This window comes from Stigmatopora nigra, chromosome 9 (genome assembly GCF_051989575.1).
Source record: "Stigmatopora nigra isolate UIUO_SnigA chromosome 9, RoL_Snig_1.1, whole genome shotgun sequence".
NCBI lineage: Eukaryota > Metazoa > Chordata > Actinopteri > Syngnathiformes > Syngnathidae > Stigmatopora > Stigmatopora nigra.
Window position 1 is genome coordinate 15084400 of NC_135516.1, and position 18362 is coordinate 15102761.

General features: G+C 36.8%; 2 protein-coding genes across 2 annotated transcripts in view; one reads left to right on the top strand and one right to left on the bottom strand.

The window, feature by feature from the left end:
- Positions 1-18362, top strand: part of LOC144201189 (uncharacterized) — a 25439-nt gene continuing 7077 nt past the window's right edge. The window contains exons 1-4 of the mRNA XM_077723627.1: positions 1-503; positions 586-836; positions 926-2587; positions 6211-6278. Of these exons, the coding sequence (XP_077579753.1) occupies positions 2555-2587; positions 6211-6278 (101 nt within the window). The 5' untranslated portion in view covers positions 1-503; positions 586-836; positions 926-2554. The remainder of the gene's footprint in view (positions 504-585; positions 837-925; positions 2588-6210; positions 6279-18362) is intronic.
- On the bottom strand, positions 380-1664 carry ptf1a (pancreas associated transcription factor 1a). Its single transcript, XM_077723626.1, has 2 exons — positions 909-1664; positions 380-787 (listed from the first exon to the last, which is right to left on the bottom strand). The coding sequence occupies exons 1-2, from the start codon at positions 1465-1467 to the stop codon at positions 582-584; spliced, it is 765 nt and encodes a 254-aa protein (XP_077579752.1). The 5' UTR covers positions 1468-1664; the 3' UTR covers positions 380-581.

Consider the following 18362-nt stretch of genomic DNA (forward strand, 5'->3'; position numbering starts at 1 on the left):
TTTTAAGAATGCTATTTTATCAATTGACTTTTAACTTGTTATGAAGGGCCTTAACCACATTGTATTTCAAATTATGCTGACTAAAATGACGTCGTTATTAACATTTGGATCATAGTTAATCTGCTCAAAATATAATGTCTGCGTAGACGAGTCTTTATGGATTCATGACTGGAACTCGTCCCTCCAAATGTGGCAAAAAGTGTTACTTTCCACTATACGTACTGTCATTTGTCCAAAAGGCCCTTGAGCTCAAGTTTTTGAAAATGCAAATATTTCCTTCATTTTGCTCTTTAAACGGAAGTTCCAAAGCCCCCAAAAATGTTGGAGTCAACGTGTCAAAACACACTTCATTCACTTGCATTTATTGTGGATAGAAAAATAATCACAGGTATAAAAAAATAAATAGCTCCTTCTTTTGCCATTAAATTACAAGATATATTATTACAAAGGTTAAATAAGGTGATTGCCAGTAGCCTGAGTCGAAGCGCCAAAAATAAAGTGAGGTAAGGTTGTTTGCAATATGTACAAAAAAATATATAATAATATGAACAAAATAAGAGTCTGTTCGTTGGTTCCTTGGTTTAGGAGGCCAGCAGGCCGAAGGGAGGCTCGTTTTCGATGTTCGTCAGGAGCGACTTGCCGTGTGCCTTCCGGGGGTCCTCCGGTGTCCACACCTTGGCCGTCCGGATGATGTTTTGCTCCCTCAGTTGCTTCTCGTCCGACCACGACAACGAGTGACCGGCTAGGGGTGGCAGGCCGAAGTCTGGGTCGCTGGGCGAGGGGGATCCTGAAAAGAACAGCGTAACCAAAGAAGAAGAAGAAGAACAAGAAGCACGGTGAGTCAAAGCGGACGAGCCAAACGAAAACCTTTTTTTTTTTTCTTCCTCAAACGCACCGCCGTAACTTACTTGTCCCCCTGTGACAGATGATGACTTTCTTGGGCTGCGCATGCGCCTCGCCGCCGGCGCTCCGAATCGGCACGTCCGACTGCACCAGTTCGGCCAGAAAGTTGATGTAGCCGATGGCCAGGCGCAGCGTGTCCACTTTGGACAGCCGCTTCTCGTAAGGCAACGTGGGGATGTGCGAGCGAAGGCCCTCGAAGGCGTCGTTAATGGACTGCATGCGTCGTCGCTCCCGGATGTTGGCCGCCTGCCTCAACTGCTGCATTTCCGTGTCCGATCTCATCCTCCGCCGCCTCTTGAGCAGCGGCCCGCCCCCGGCATAGCAGCCACCTTCACCGGGAGAGTCCTCCGCCGACGACAGGGACAAGGACAAGGACAAGTCGCCCCCTGTCGCGCTCTCCTCGCCGTAATAGTCCGCCAAGTGTCCCCCGAAGAAATCCGAGTCGTCGTCCAACAGGTCGGCGTCCCGCGAACACCGCTCGGGGAAAAAGTCGTCATCGTCGTGGAAGTATGGCGGCGAGGAGAAGGAGTCGAGTGCCGAGAAGGGGTCCAACACGCCGTCCATTCTCCAGTCCTGACGCCGATTCCCGTACGTATGTCCTTGACTCGGCCGGTTGGCGTTTACTTTATTTTTTGGTGGTGCACGAAGGAGACTTTATAGCGACATTCGCGGTCGCGTGCCGCTCGCCTAGAGCGCCAGCCAATCAGGGCTCTGTCCGCGAAGCGCACCAGGGAAGAGGCAGCAGACACGCCCACTAAACCCCCCCCCCCCCCCCGCCGCACGCCGAGGCCCTCCAACCACGGCTGACTTTTGTTGTTGTTGATTTTTTTATGTCTGCCCACATTGCATTAAAATGATCGCCTTTCACTAAGTGAGTCAACTCATGGCATGCCATTGACGGCGATAGACGTCCAATCCAGATTGACTCCAAATTGAAAATATGAATTGTTTATGGCTCTCTCTCTGTCAAAAATGTTACCGACTCCTGATTTAGTCGCTGCCAACCCTCCCAGTCAAACTGGAATTGATCGTCTATCGCCGTCAGCAGCAGCGAAATAGGATCATTTTCTGCCGCCGGCCATTGAGACGGATTTGACGAGGGGTGTTTCTTTGGTGAGCAAGTACGCATGCGCAAGATGATTCACACAGGTGCGCCACGATTGTCGCATTTGCTCACCGGAAGTGCAAAGCACACTGCTAACCTCGCCGATAGCCAAACAAGCAGGTCTTTTTTTCGCTCCAAGCTAAAGATTAGCGCACTGAAAGCTTTCGCAAGATTTACCACACACGTCAACAACTCTCATAAGCAGGTGCCTTTCTTTTATGAACGCTGTAAGGTGATCTGCCACCTTTTATTAGACGAGCAAAGAGCCGAGGACGTCCGAATACGGTGCAGGCTATCGCTAGTTAACATGCTATGCTAGCCGAGAAGAATTAGCCAAGACGGTCTAGCTTTGTGGACTTGAGTGGATATTTCTCCTTTCGTCAAGCCAAATGTGGACGTTCTGAGGAAATTCTTTCACTGAGGCACCTCGGAGTGGATGGCTTATTTTCTTGGACTGACAATTTGGTGCTACAGTGCTAATGGACTCATGGGACTCGGTTGTGTTTCGAGCTGTCTTCGACCATTGGGTCCGTTCGATTGCTGGAAATGGAAGTAGGCCTTCCTGGACGAAGACGCTCGGTGAGTACAAAACAATCTTTTACGTGAGAAATTCTTGAAAGAACAAGCAAAATATAACATGCACTCCCGCTAATGCAGTGCTTCTCAAATAGTGGGGGGGGGGGGCGTGGTGCGATACCTGGGGGGGGGGGGGGTGCGTGTAACCCTGGGGAACAGGATTTTATTTGGCCGTACTAGTATAAAGTGTAATTGCATAGTTTGAATAACCCTAACAGAAAATAATTGAGAAGCACTGCGCTAATGGCAGTGAAGGAGTTTAATGGAATTACTCGGTTATTTTCATAACATATTTGTCAAGCCCCTGCATTTAAAAAGAAGCCACAAAAAGATGTATATTGCAATAAACGTCCGAAATTCATTGAATTATTGTCATTGTCTTTATTGTCATTTTACAAGTACATTGATATTTAAAGCTTCGCTATAATGTGCACACGAAAGATGATTATACAGTAAAGATGAAGTGAGGTTAAAAAAGTGAATTAATCTAAAGTTAATCATGGGTTTTTGATTATTTTTGCTCGTGTTTCAGTGATAGCTCTATGACGGCGATTATAATCAGATTAGTTTTTAATAAGTGCCCTAATAGTTTGGACGAGGCTGTCAAAAGTCATTCTGCTCGTTTTATCACAAATGTCGGTTTATTTTTCTGAAATTATTATCATAAATACAAAACATGGGAAGGGACAGTACATATGAATGGATATTTACACATTCATCTTACCAAAGTGAATGAATTTAGTTCTTATTGCATTGCTGTTATTGACCGTCGGCCGCGTTCCAATCCGATGGCCGGCAAATTAGTCTCCCTATCTATCTCGTCTTGACAGCACCGCATGTTGCACCCGGCCCGGCCTTTACTCGGTCTGTGCTCGGCCTCGGCCCCCTGCCCGCATCCACTCAGCCGCACGCCGCTATTTATTAAGCGGTAAGTGGGGAAAAGCACCATAAATACGAGTGGTCGAGGCGTCCTTTTTGTCAATTGGGACAACGGGTGGGCGAACAAAAGCGCAGCGGTGGCCCCGCCCCTCGCGACAAACCGGTGCATGCGGACCGGCCGAACGAACGAACGAACGACCGACCGATGTTACGACCGACCACCCGACCGAGCGCCTTTGCGCTGTCCCTCGAGTGTTCCGTCTATTGAGGGAGGCCCCCTAACTCAAAGAAAGGTGTCAATAGAGGGGGGCAGCGCGCGTGCGCAAAAGCAGTAGGGGAGGGCGGTGGCCGTGGGAAGAAGGCCACTTGCGGCAAATGCAACACGTCGCGTCCTAAACGACGCCCTCGTCGCGCGTCTCGCGTCTCGCCGATGAAGCTGTCGCGCTTGAAAAAAAAAAAAAAAGTCAGACAATGTGCGCAACCCGCCACGCCAACAGGTGCTTGAACGCCCGAAGCAATCGCTTGTTCATTCGTCACGATCATCTTTTACTGCCATTGCCGTCCATGGCAACCCAAAAATCGGACTGGATGAATGCATACAAGGTTATTATTAAAAAAGGACGAAAACAGGGGTGGGCCAACTTTTGACAGATGGACCGGGTCAGCACAAGATATGATATAAAAAAGGGCATCCGTTAACTGTACATATAAAACAAAAACAGTAAAAAAAGGACTGAATTATTAACACAAAAAAATACATTATTTGGACAACGTCGGTGGGCCGGATTACGAAGCCTAGCGGGCCGGGCGTGGCCCGCGGGCCGCAGTTTTCCCATTTGGGGGCTAAAAGCAGAAATACACACTTTATTTTCGTATCGCATTTAATTTATCGCAATTTATTTACATCGGGAAGTCAACTCATGGGCTAAAAGAAAATGGTCGCTCATTCCATAAAAATAGCCATAAAATAGTATAAACGTTCCATGTTATCAAATGATATTAAAAAGAAAAGGCAGAGTGCACGATAGGATGGAGTGTGATGTTTTGATTTGTGAGCATCCCAGTGTTCCTCTCAGCAACTCATTAGTAACGTTAACTGTTGAATGAGTGCGTGAGCGCGCACCCGCAGCCAAGTGGCCCGCCCGCCATTCTTCTTCTTCTTCTTCATTTCTTTCTTTCTTTCTTTCTTTCTTTCTTTCCAAAACGCCGTCCCGTCACCAGTTTTGTCCGTCCGTTTGTTTGTCCGATGCTCCGTTTGGGACGCTGCGGGGCGAGCCATTGGGCGTCCGCCCGTCCTCCCGTCCTCCCGTCCGCCTGGGAACGTGAACACTTGTCGTCCGAATGGCAGCACGCTCGTCAATGGAGCGCTCCGTCACGCCGATTTGAAAAGTTGCACGCTTGTAATTATCGCCCGCAAAGCCAAGTGGAGGAAAGGAAAGGACAGAAAAGGACAAAATAAAAAGGACAGAAAGGGACAGAAAAGGACAGGAAAAGAAAAGAAAGCACCCACGTGAGACTACTGCAAACAACTTGTTTAACTTGTCACCCTCCCATCAAATGCTCGCGTGCGCGGACGCATAATACAAAAAAAACTCATCAAAACATAAAGGGGACCTATTTCAACCACTCGTTTTGACATCAACACACGCGTACACACACACACATAGGCGGCTCTGGCTAATTTGGTGCGCACACACACAAGAATAAGTATATTGTTTATCTTTATACGTGCTTAAATGCAAATGTAGTTTGTCGTTTTTATTTATTTGATCATTTATTCATGTTGACAATTGATCTATGTTGACGACTTATTATGTTGACTTTTTGTTTATTTATTGATGATTTATTTGGGCATTTCATGGTGAAGCTTTAAATGTTATTTTACTTGTATCATGAGAATGAAGGCATTCCATTCAATTCATTTTTCCATTAAAAAAAAGTTCATGATATGAAAGCGTAATAAATCAACAGAATGCACAAACTAATATGGATTAGAATTTTCTCAATTCCATTCTCACAGTTAAGCAAAAAATAATTTGGAATTAAATGAAATGACTGGATTAGACAGAAAAGTGGACTTTTCTGGCCTAACGCTATTTGAGGAAATGAATTTCAGTTTGTTGCAATCGTTTTGGATTGGATGTTGTGACCCATTACTAACGCCAGGGGGCGGGCAGCGCTCTCTCTGCAAACTAAGGGATAATAATTTAGATAATAATTGCTAATGTGATCGAACTTTGTGTTTTTTAACGTGGATCGAACGTCTAGCGCCGTCATTGTGAGGTTAACATGCGTTTTAGAGAATGGGCTCTTGCACATCTGTTGATTTTTTTGTTTAAGATGAAACCCAGTTTAAACTATTAAAAAAAAGAAGTGAAAATGTTCCATTTAGTTTCCCATTTCAATGTTTGAAAAGGCAGAGAAGAAATCCAGAAAGTGTGCAATTAGTCGCGCCCATAATCCCACTGGCTCAATCAAATGTAATCCCTCTTTAATCCGAATTAAGGGGTGACGGGCTCATCCATCTGGAGGAGGATGACTACGGGCGACATTTCATCCTGTCATGGATAAACAAAGCCTTAAAAGCATCATACTAACTTTTGCTACCTTGATTTAAATCCTAATCCCGGCCGATAGCGCCAGAAACAATTCCCAGTGATTATTCATTGAGAGCCATACTCATTACAATTCAAAAGTCAGACTACATGAAAATGTGAGCCTTTTTTTCTCTCATCTTTACAACACAGGTTTCCAGATCCCTGCCCTCATCATCCCTTGGAAAAAAAGACTTAAAAGGCCTCGTCTTCACCGGTAGGTAAGTTGAATATAATCATCTTCCTAATAGGACATACTAGATCAGGCATGTCCAAAGTCCGGCCCGCGGGCCAAATAAGGCCCGAGGACAAATTTTGACCGGCCCACGGCCTCTATCATGAAATCAATAATACACGGCCCGCCAGCACTGTTGACCACAGTATAAAATAAATGTGTACAAAAAGCTATTTTTCACTTCACCAGAAGATGGCAGTAGCCCTGTGGCCGCACTCTGGCCGCCGTGACCCTTGCGTCATTGTTTCAGCCCAGCCCATTTCTAACATGTAAACAAGAAAAGGAAAGTTGACCGCGAGGGCCGCCGCTTCCAGGACAAGTGGAAATTTGAGTATTTTTTCCCTGAAATACGAAACAACTGTGTCTGCCTAATTTGCCAAGAGACTGTGGCTGTTTTCAAGGAATTCAACATTAAGAGGCACTACCAGACGAAACATGCTAGCTACGACAAGCTAACTGGGAACGAACGCGGTGAAAAAGTGAAGCAACTGGAAGCTGTTTTAACGGCACAGCAAAGCTTTTTCACAAGAGCCCGTGAGTCAAATGAAAATGCCACAAAGGCAAGCTACGAAGTGGCAACGCTAATTGCAAAGCACTGCAAACCTTTCAGTGACGGTGAATTTATTAAAGACTGTGTAATGAAAATGGTTGAGAAAATTTGTCCCGCGAAGAAGCAAGAGTTTGCCAATATTTGCCTGGCTCGTAATACTGTGGCACGGAGAATTGAAGACGTTTCATTAGATATTAAGAGACAGTTAGAGGCAAAAGGAACTGAGTTTGACTTTTTCTCGTTAGCGTGCGATGAAGACCTGGACTACATACTGCAGTCAAGATCCCAGTATCACCCTTCACATTAGTGCAGGCAAGATATTTGTTAAGTCCTCTGAGTTGAATAAATTCTTAAATCTCAGTTCATTATTTTTTTTGTGATGGTCAAAATCACAGTTTGAATATGCAGTGATCATTGTTTTGTTTTCAGCACTGTTCCTACAGTGAGCATATAATAGTGAATAATATGTGATGTTTCACATGAACTTAGATATCCTTGATAGTTTTCTTAATTTTTTTGTGGTTTGTGATTTCGGTAAAAACCTAAATGTAAAAAAAAATGTAAAAGTAAAAGTATGCCATTTGTAATTAAAAAAAATCCCAAAAAGTTAATTTGCATTTAATGTTAATGGTTCAAAGAATGTCAGGCTAAAAGTCGGCCCGCACACATTTTCACCTTACCAAATCTGGCCCTCTTTGCAAAAAGTTTGGACACCCCTGTACTAGATGGTTTGCATTGGCTTGACAGGTAACCAAGCAGTAGGTAGAAAAGGGGGGGGGGGGCTCTAGAAAGCAGGTCACAGTTGGTCTGAATTGAAGCAATCCCAGATAGCGCAAAGGCCGCGCGCGACGCGACGTTCATGGGAAATTTCACACTTGCTGCCAGTGTGGACAGATGCCGACTGCCTGCCTGCCGACTGCCTGCCAATCATTCATTAGACACCTGATTAGATATGTAAGATACATAGCAAGAAGGCTCACGCTAATCATACTCGTATTTGACATTTAGAGTTTGTCATACCGCTCAGTAAAAAGCACTCGTTTGCTGGCAAAAGTAGAAGTGATATTTATGCGTACGTTAGCATTGTGTTAACCCTATTAAAGTGGTGTTTCTGGGATTTTTGACGCCATTCATGACATTGAAGTCGGCAGTTTTCCGTCCGTGGTTCAATCAATTAGCCATCGTGACGTTTAAACCTTTTTTTAATTTAAAAATAAAATGGAGAGGCGAAAAAAAAGTCTTACTTTACAATGTCGTTTTTTTTTTTTTACAGAAAAAAGCCTTACTATACTATGTCGTTTTCTTGCGAAAAAAAAAGCTTTACTATACTATGTTGTTGTTGTTTTTTTGCGAAAAAAAGCCTTTCATTGAGGCTCATAAGCATGACTTTTTCATCGTTCTTTTGTATTCTTTAGTGTTGCTCGATTGGTATTTTTCATCTGTCCAAATAGTCATTTATCATTTTTGTCAAAACAAGTTATTGACACCTGTCGTGTCTCTGTAAGGCTTTTTTTCTTCAACAAGTGACAACTTGCAAAGGCTTAATCATTGACCCAAGTGGAAATATGACAAGATTCCCATATTATGGCGTGTATTTTAGCACTTTATTTACTTTTCAAAGTAAAGATTCAAGCAAATCCATGATAATCCTCTTCCCCATAGCAAATGTTTGACGTCTATGAGTGTTTTTTTTTCTTTTCTTTCTTTCTTCTTCTTCCCCGGGCAGTGCTAATTGACTCATCTGTTGCTATCTCTAATTGATTCGGGCGTTAATCTGTCGGATCTGCTCGAAAAGCTGGGCTAATATGCCAGAGAGAGTCCAATTCTGCCCCAGGGAGGATTGGAGAAGATTAACAGGAGATTTCGCGGCGTCCCGGTCCGGACCGATAGATAATAGATTACATCCAATCAAATCCGCCGCAACTGTCTGGCTGCAAAAAAAAAAAAAAGTAGCACTAATCGCATGAGTTGTTAAAAAAAAAACATGTTGCGATCGTTTACACATTAGGCGGCTTTTGTTTTAATCCCTTGAGTCATTTATTCTCCGTTTTTTTGTTTTGCTTAGGTCTAAAGAAGTACATTTGATTAAAAGAAATGTAAAACATGAAGGAGAATTGCAGTTGAGTTGGTCCCATTGATGTAATCGTATACTTACTTTGGTCAAATACTGACACCTTGTGGTAGTAAAGTGGAAGTGTGCCCCGTTTTAAATTTATTTTTCAAATGAAAAAGCCTTACTATACATGGTCCTTTTTTAATGAAAAAAAGCCTTACTATACTATGTCGTTTTATGCAAAATGTTTTATGTCGTTTTTTTTGCGAAAAAAAGCCTTACTATACTGTCATTTTTTTGCGAAAAAAAGCCTTACTATACTATGTCGTTTTATTTGCGAAAAAAAGCCTTACTATACTATGTTGTTTTTTGCGAAAAAGGCCTTACTATATTATGTCGTTTTTTTTTGCGAAAAAAAGCCTTACTATACTGTCATTTTTTGCAAAAAAAGCCTTACTATACTGTCATTTTTTGCAAAAAAAAGCCTTACTATACTATGTCGTCTTTTACGAAAAAAGCCTTACTATACTAAGTCATTTTTTTGAGAAAAAAAGCCTTACTATACTATGTCGTTTTTTTTTGAGAAAAAAGCCTTACTATACTATGTCGTTTTTACCAATAAAGCCTTACTATACTATGTCGTTTTTTTTTTGCGAAAAAAAGCCTTGCTATACTATGTCGTTTTTACCAAAAATAAAGCCTTACTATTCTATGTCGTTTTACCAATAAAGCCTTACTATACTATGTCGTTTTTTTGCGAAAAAAAGCCTTAGTATACTATGTCGTTTTTACCCAAAAAAGCCTTACCATACTATGTCGTTTTTTTGAAGAAAAAGGCCTTACTATACTATGTCATTTTTTGGAAGAAAAAAGCCTTACTGTACTATGTCGCTTTTTGAAGAAAAAAGCCTTACTATACTATGTCGTTTTTTTGGAAGAAAAAAGCCTTACTATACTATGTCGTTTTTTGTAAGAAAAAAGCCTTACTATACTATGTCGTTTTTTTGGAAGAAAAAAGCCTTACTATACTATGTCGTTTTTTGGAAGAAAAAAGCCTTACTATACTATGTCGCTTTTTGAAGAAAAAAGCCTTACAATACTAAGTCGTTTTTTGGAAGAAAAAAGCCTTACTATACTATGTCGTTTTTTGGAAGAAAAAAGCCTTACTATACTATGTCGTTTTTTTTAAGAAAAAAGCCTTACTATACTATGTCGTTTTTTGGAAGAAAAAAGCCTTACTATACTATGTCGCTTTTTGAAGAAAAAAGCCTTACTATACTATGTCGTTTTTTGGAAGAAAAAAGCCTTACTATACTATGTCGTTTTTTTTTTGCGAAAAAAAGCCTTACTATACTGTCATTTTTTGCAAAAAAAGCCTTACTATACTGTCATTTTTTGCAAAAAAAAGCCTTACTATACTATGTCGTCTTTTACGAAAAAAGCCTTACTATACTAAGTCATTTTTTTGAGAAAAAAAGCCTTACTATACTATGTCGTTTTTTTTTGAGAAAAAAGCCTTACTATACTATGTCGTTTTTACCAATAAAGCCTTACTATACTATGTCGTTTTTTTTTTGCGAAAAAAAGCCTTGCTATACTATGTCGTTTTTTTGGGCGAAAAAAAGCCTTACTATACTATGTCGTTTTTACCAAAAATAAAGCCTTACTATTCTATGTCGTTTTACCAATAAAGCCTTACTATACTATGTCGTTTTTTTGCGAAAAAAAGCCTTAGTATACTATGTCGTTTTTACCCAAAAAAGCCTTACCATACTATGTCGTTTTTTTGAAGAAAAAGGCCTTACTATACTATGTCATTTTTTTGGAAGAAAAAAGCCTTACTGTACTATGTCGCTTTTTGAAGAAAAAAGCCTTACTATACTATGTCGTTTTTTTGGAAGAAAAAAGCCTTACTATACTATGTCGTTTTTTGTAAGAAAAAAGCCTTACTATACTATGTCGTTTTTTTGGAAGAAAAAAGCCTTACTATACTATGTCGTTTTTTGGAAGAAAAAAGCCTTACTATACTATGTCGCTTTTTGAAGAAAAAAGCCTTACAATACTAAGTCGTTTTTTGGAAGAAAAAAGCCTTACTATACTATGTCGTTTTTTGGAAGAAAAAAGCCTTACTATACTATGTCGTTTTTTTTAAGAAAAAAGCCTTACTATACTATGTCGTTTTTTGGAAGAAAAAAGCCTTACTATACTATGTCGCTTTTTGAAGAAAAAAGCCTTACTATACTATGTCGTTTTTTGGAAGAAAAAAGCCTTACTATACTATGTCGTTTTTTGGAAGAAAAAAGCCTTACTATACTATGTCGTTTTTTGGAAGAAAAAAGCCTTACTATACTATGTCGTTTTATGCAAAATGTTTTATGTTGTTTTTTTGCGAAAAAGGCCTTACTATACTATGTCGTTTTTTTTGCGAAAAAAAGCCTTACTATACTGTCATTTTTTTGCGAAAAAAAGCCTTACTATACTATGTCGTTTCATTTGCGAAAAAAAGCCTTACTATACTATGTTGTTTTTTGCGAAAAAGGCCTTACTATACTATGTCGTTTTTTTTTGCGAAAAAAAGCCTTACTATACTGTCATTTTTTGCAAAAAAAAGCCTTACTATACTATGTCATTTTTTCCGAAAAAAAAAGCCTTACTATACTATGTCGTTTTTTTGCGAAAAAAAGCCTTACTATACTATGTCATTTTTTTGCGAAAAAAAGCCTTACTATACTATGTCATTTTTTTGCGAAAAAAAGCCTTACTATACAATGTCGTTTTATTGCGAAAAATAATGCCTTACTATACTATGTCATTTTTACCAAAAATAAGGCCTTACTATACTATGTCGTTTTTACCAAAAATAAAGCCTTACTATACTATGTCGTCTTTTACCAAAAAAGTCTGACTATACTGTCATTTTTTTGCGAAAAAAGCCCTACTATACTATGTCGTTTTTTTTGCGAAAAAAAGCCTTACTATTCTATGTCGTTTTACCAATAAAGCCTTACTATACTATGTCGTTTTTTTGCGAAAAAAAGCCTTAGTATACTATGTCGTTTTTACCAAAAAAAGCCTTACCATACTATGTCGTTTTTTTGAAGAAAAAAGCCTTACTATACTATGTCATTTTTTGGAAGAAAAAAGCCCTACTGTACTATGTCGCTTTTTGAAGAAAAAAGCCTTACTATGCTATGTCGTTTTTTGGAAGAAAATAGCCTTACTATACTATGTCGCTTTTTGAAGAAAAAAGCCTTACTATACTATGTCGTTTTTTGTAAGAAAAAAGCCTTACTATACTATGTCGTTTTTTTGGAAGAAAAAAGCCTTACTATACTATGTCGTTTTTTTGGAAGAAAAAAGCCTTACTATACTATGTCGTTTTTTGGAAGAAAAAAGCCTTACTATACTATGTCGCTTTTTGAAGAAAAAAGCCTTACAATACTAAGTCGTTTTTTGGAAGAAAAAAGCCTTACTATACTATGTCGTTTTTTGGAAGAAAAAAGCCTTACTATACTATGTCGTTTTTTTTAAGAAAAAAGCCTTACTATACTATGTCGTTTTTTGGAAGAAAAAAGCCTTACTATACTATGTCGCTTTTTGAAGAAAAAAGCCTTACTATACTATGTCGTTTTTTGGAAGAAAAAAGCCTTACTATACTATGTCGTTTTTTTTTTGCGAAAAAAAGCCTTACTATACTGTCATTTTTTGCAAAAAAAGCCTTACTATACTGTCATTTTTTGCAAAAAAAAGCCTTACTATACTATGTCGTCTTTTACGAAAAAAGCCTTACTATACTAAGTCATTTTTTTGAGAAAAAAAGCCTTACTATACTATGTCGTTTTTTTTTGAGAAAAAAGCCTTACTATACTATGTCGTTTTTACCAATAAAGCCTTACTATACTATGTCGTTTTTTTTTTGCGAAAAAAAGCCTTGCTATACTATGTCGTTTTTTTGGGCGAAAAAAAGCCTTACTATACTATGTCGTTTTTACCAAAAATAAAGCCTTACTATTCTATGTCGTTTTACCAATAAAGCCTTACTATACTATGTCGTTTTTTTGCGAAAAAAAGCCTTAGTATACTATGTCGTTTTTACCCAAAAAAGCCTTACCATACTATGTCGTTTTTTTGAAGAAAAAGGCCTTACTATACTATGTCATTTTTTTGGAAGAAAAAAGCCTTACTGTACTATGTCGCTTTTTGAAGAAAAAAGCCTTACTATACTATGTCGTTTTTTTGGAAGAAAAAAGCCTTACTATACTATGTCGTTTTTTGTAAGAAAAAAGCCTTACTATACTATGTCGTTTTTTTGGAAGAAAAAAGCCTTACTATACTATGTCGTTTTTTGGAAGAAAAAAGCCTTACTATACTATGTCGCTTTTTGAAGAAAAAAGCCTTACAATACTAAGTCGTTTTTTGGAAGAAAAAAGCCTTACTATACTATGTCGTTTTTTGGAAGAAAAAAGCCTTACTATACTATGTCGTTTTTTTTAAGAAAAAAGCCTTACTATACTATGTCGTTTTTTGGAAGAAAAAAGCCTTACTATACTATGTCGCTTTTTGAAGAAAAAAGCCTTACTATACTATGTCGTTTTTTGGAAGAAAAAAGCCTTACTATACTATGTCGTTTTTTGGAAGAAAAAAGCCTTACTATACTATGTCGTTTTTTGGAAGAAAAAAGCCTTACTATACTATGTCGTTTTATGCAAAATGTTTTATGTTGTTTTTTTGCGAAAAAGGCCTTACTATACTATGTCGTTTTTTTTGCGAAAAAAAGCCTTACTATACTGTCATTTTTTTGCGAAAAAAAGCCTTACTATACTATGTCGTTTCATTTGCGAAAAAAAGCCTTACTATACTATGTTGTTTTTTGCGAAAAAGGCCTTACTATACTATGTCGTTTTTTTTTGCGAAAAAAAGCCTTACTATACTGTCATTTTTTGCAAAAAAAAGCCTTACTATACTATGTCATTTTTTCCGAAAAAAAAAGCCTTACTATACTATGTCGTTTTTTTGCGAAAAAAAGCCTTACTATACTATGTCATTTTTTTGCGAAAAAAAGCCTTACTATACTATGTCATTTTTTTGCGAAAAAAAGCCTTACTATACAATGTCGTTTTATTGCGAAAAATAATGCCTTACTATACTATGTCATTTTTACCAAAAATAAGGCCTTACTATACTATGTCGTTTTTACCAAAAATAAAGCCTTACTATACTATGTCGTCTTTTACCAAAAAAGTCTGACTATACTGTCATTTTTTTGCGAAAAAAGCCCTACTATACTATGTCGTTTTTTTTGCGAAAAAAAGCCTTACTATACTATGTCATTTTTTGCGAAAAAAAAGCCTTACTATACAATGTCGTTTTATTGCGAAAAATAAAGCCTTACTATGTCGTTTTTACCAAAAATAAAGCCTTACTATACTATGTCGTTTTTACCAAAAATAAAGCCTTACTATACTATGTCGTCTTTTACGAAAAAAGCCTTACTATACTATGTCATTTTTTTTGAGAAAAAAAGCCTTACTATACTATGTCGTTTTTTTTTGAGAAAAATAGCCTTACTATACTATGTCGTTTTTACCAATAAAGCCTTACTATACTATGTCGTTTTTTTTTTTGCGAAAAAAAGCCTTGCTATACTATGTCGTTTTTTGGGCGAAAAAAAGCCTTACTATACTATGTCGTTTTTACCAAAAATAAAGCCTTACTATTCTATGTCGTTTTACCAATAAAGCCTTACTATACTATGTCGTTTTTTTGCGAAAAAAAGCCTTAGTATACTATGTCGTTTTTACCAAAAAAAGCCTTACCATACTATGTCGTTTTTTTGAAGAAAAAAGCCTTACTATACTATGTCATTTTTTGGAAGAAAAAAGCCCTACTGTACTATGTCGCTTTTTGAAGAAAAAAGCCTTACTATGCTATGTCGTTTTTTGGAAGAAAATAGCCTTACTATACTATGTCGCTTTTTGAAGAAAAAAGCCTTACTATACTATGTCGTTTTTTGTAAGAAAAAAGCCTTACTATACTATGTCGTTTTTTTGGAAGAAAAAAGCCTTACTATACTATGTCGTTTTTTGGAAGAAAAAAGCCTTACTATACTATGTCGTTTTTTTGAAGAAAAAAGCCTTACTATACTATGTCGTTTTTTTTGAAGAAAAAAGCCTTGCTATACTATGTCGTTTTTTGGAAGAAAAAAGGCTTACTATACTATGTCGCTTTTTGAAGAAAAAAGCCTTACTATATATACTATGTCGTTTTTTGGAAGAAAAAAGCCTTACTATACTATGTCGTTTTTTGGAAGAAAAAAGCCTTACTATACTATGTGGTTTTTTGGCAGAAAAAAGCCTTACTATACTATGTCGTTTTTTTTAAGAAAAAAGCCTTACTATACTATGTCGCTTTTTGAAGAAAAAAGCCTTACTATACTATGTCGTTTTTTGGAAGAAAAAAGCCTTACTATACTATGTCGTTTTTTTGAAGAAAAAAGCCTTACTATACTATGTCGTTTTTTTTGAAGAAAAAAGCCTTGCTATACTATGTCGTTTTTTGGAAGAAAAAAGCCTTACTATACTATGTCGCTTTTTGAAGAAAAAAGCCTTACTATATATACTATGTCGTTTTTTGGAAGAAAAAAGCCTTACTATACTATGTCGTTTTTTGGAAGAAAAAAGCCTTACTATACTATGTGGTTTTTTGGCAGAAAAAAGCCTTACTATACTATGTCGTTTTTTTTAAGAAAAAAGCCTTATTATACTATGTCGCTTTTTGAAGAAAAAAGCCTTACTATACTATGTCGTTTTTTGGAAGAAAAAAGCCTTACTATACTATGTCGTTTTTTTGAAGAAAAAAGCCTTACTATACTATGTCGTTTTTTTTGAAGAAAAAAGCCTTGCTATACTATGTCGTTTTTTGGAAGAAAAAAGCCTTACTATACTATGTCGCTTTTTGAAGAAAAAAGCCTTACTATATATACTATGTCGTTTTTTGGAAGAAAAAAGCCTTACTATACTATGTCGTTTTTTGGAAGAAAAAAGCCTTACTATACTATGTGGTTTTTTGGCAGAAAAAAGCCTTACTATACTATGTCGTTTTTTTTAAGAAAAAAGCCTTACTATACTATGTCGCTTTTTGAAGAAAAAAGCCTTACTATACTATGTCGTTTTTTGGAAGAAAAAAGCCTTACTATACTATGTCGTTTTTTTGAAGAAAAAAGCCTTACTATACTATGTCGTTTTTTTTAAGGAAAAAGCCTTACTATACTATGTCGTTTTTTGGCAGAAAAAAGCCTTACTATACTATGTCTCTTTTTGAAGGAAAAAGCCTTACTATACTATGTCGTTTTTTGGAAGAAAAAAGCCTTACTATACTATGTCGTTTTTTTTGAAGAAAAAAGCCTTACTATACTATGTCGTTTTTTGAAAGAAAAAAGCCTTACTATACTATGTCGTTTTTTTGAAGAAAAAAGCCTTACTATACTATGTCGTTTTTGGAAGAAAAAAGCCTTACTATACTATGTCGTTTTTTGGAAGAAAAAAGCCTTACTATACTATGTCGTTTTTTGGAAGAAAAAAGCCTTACTATACTATGTCGTTTTTTGGAAGAAAAAAGCCTTACTATACTATGTCGTTTTTTTGAAGAAAAAAGCCTTACTATACTATGTCGCTTTTTGAAGAAAAAAGCCTTACTATACTATGTCGTTTTTTGGAAGAAAAAAGCCTTACTATACTATGTCGTTTTTTTGAAGAAAAAAGCCTTACTATACTATGTCGCTTTTTGAAGAAAAAAGCCTTACTATACTATGTCGTTTTTTGGAAGAAAAAAGCCTTACTATACTATGTCGTTTTTTTGAAGAAAAAAGCCTTACTATACTATGTCGTTTTTTTTTTAAGGAAAAAGCCTTACTATACTATGTCGTTTTTTGGCAGAAAAAAGCCTTACTATACTATGTCTCTTTTTGAAGGAAAAAGCCTTACTATACTATGTCGTTTTTTGGAAGAAAAAAGCCTTACTATACTATGTCGTTTTTTGAAGAAAAAAGCCTTACTATACTATGTCGTTTTTTAAAAGAAAAAAGCCTTACTATACTATGTCGTTTTTTTGAAGAAAAAAGCCTTACTATACTATGTCGTTTTTTGGAAGAAAAAAGCCTTACTATACTATGTCGTTTTTTGGAAGAAAAAAGCCTTACTATACTATGTCGTTTTTTGGAAGAAAAAAGCCTTACTATACTATGTCGTTTTTTGGAAGAAAAAAGCCTTACTATACTATGTCGTTTTTTTGAAGAAAAAAGCCTTACTATACTATGTCGTTTTTTGGAAGAAAAAAGCCTTACTATACTATGTCGTTTTTTGGCAGAAAAAAGCCTTACTATACTATGTCTCTTTTTGAAGAAAAAAGCCTTACTATACTATGTCGTTTTTTGGAAGAAAAAAGCCTTACTATACTATGTCGTTTTTTGGAAGAAAAAAGCCTTACTATACTATGTCGTTTTTTTTTTGAAGAAAAAAGCCTTACTATACTATGTCGTTTTTTGGAAGAAAAAAGCCTTACTATACTATGTCGTTTTTTGGAAGAAAAAAGCCTTACTATACTATGTCGTTTTTTGGAAGAAAAAAGCCTTACTATACTATGTCGTTTTTTGGAAGAAAAAAGCCTTACTATACTATGTCGTTTTTTGGAAGAAAAAAGCCTTACTATACTATGTCGTTTTTTGGAAGAAAAAAGCCTTACTATACTATGTCGCTTTTTGAAGAAAAAAGCCTTACAATACTAAGTCGTTTTTTGGAAGAAAAAAGCCTTACTATACTATGTCGTTTTTTGGAAGAAAAAAGCCTTACTATACTATGTCGTTTTTTTTAAGAAAAAAGCCTTACTATACTATGTCGTTTTTTGGAAGAAAAAAGCCTTACTATACTATGTCGCTTTTTGAAGAAAAAAGCCTTACTATACTATGTCGTTTTTTGGAAGAAAAAAGCCTTACTATACTATGTCGTTTTTTGGAAGAAAAAAGCCTTACTATACTATGTCGTTTTTTGGAAGAAAAAAGCCTTACTATACTATGTCGTTTTATGCAAAATGTTTTATGTTGTTTTTTTGCGAAAAAGGCCTTACTATACTATGTCGTTTTTTTTGCGAAAAAAAGCCTTACTATACTGTCATTTTTTTGCGAAAAAAAGCCTTACTATACTATGTCGTTTCATTTGCGAAAAAAAGCCTTACTATACTATGTTGTTTTTTGCGAAAAAGGCCTTACTATACTATGTCGTTTTTTTTTGCGAAAAAAAGCCTTACTATACTGTCATTTTTTGCAAAAAAAAGCCTTACTATACTATGTCATTTTTTCCGAAAAAAAAAGCCTTACTATACTATGTCGTTTTTTTGCGAAAAAAAGCCTTACTATACTATGTCATTTTTTTGCGAAAAAAAGCCTTACTATACTATGTCATTTTTTTGCGAAA

What these genes read in the sequence shown, in the direction of transcription:
- ptf1a (XM_077723626.1), bottom strand. Translation starts at nt 1,467, where the DNA reads ATGGACGGCGTGTTGGACCCCTTCTCGGCACTCGACTCCTTCTCCTCG. An exon ending in CATCTGTCACAGGGGGACAA is followed by an intron (nt 788 to 908) that starts GTAAGTTACGGC and finishes TGTTCTTTTCAG; the next exon opens with GATCCCCCTCGCCCAGCGAC.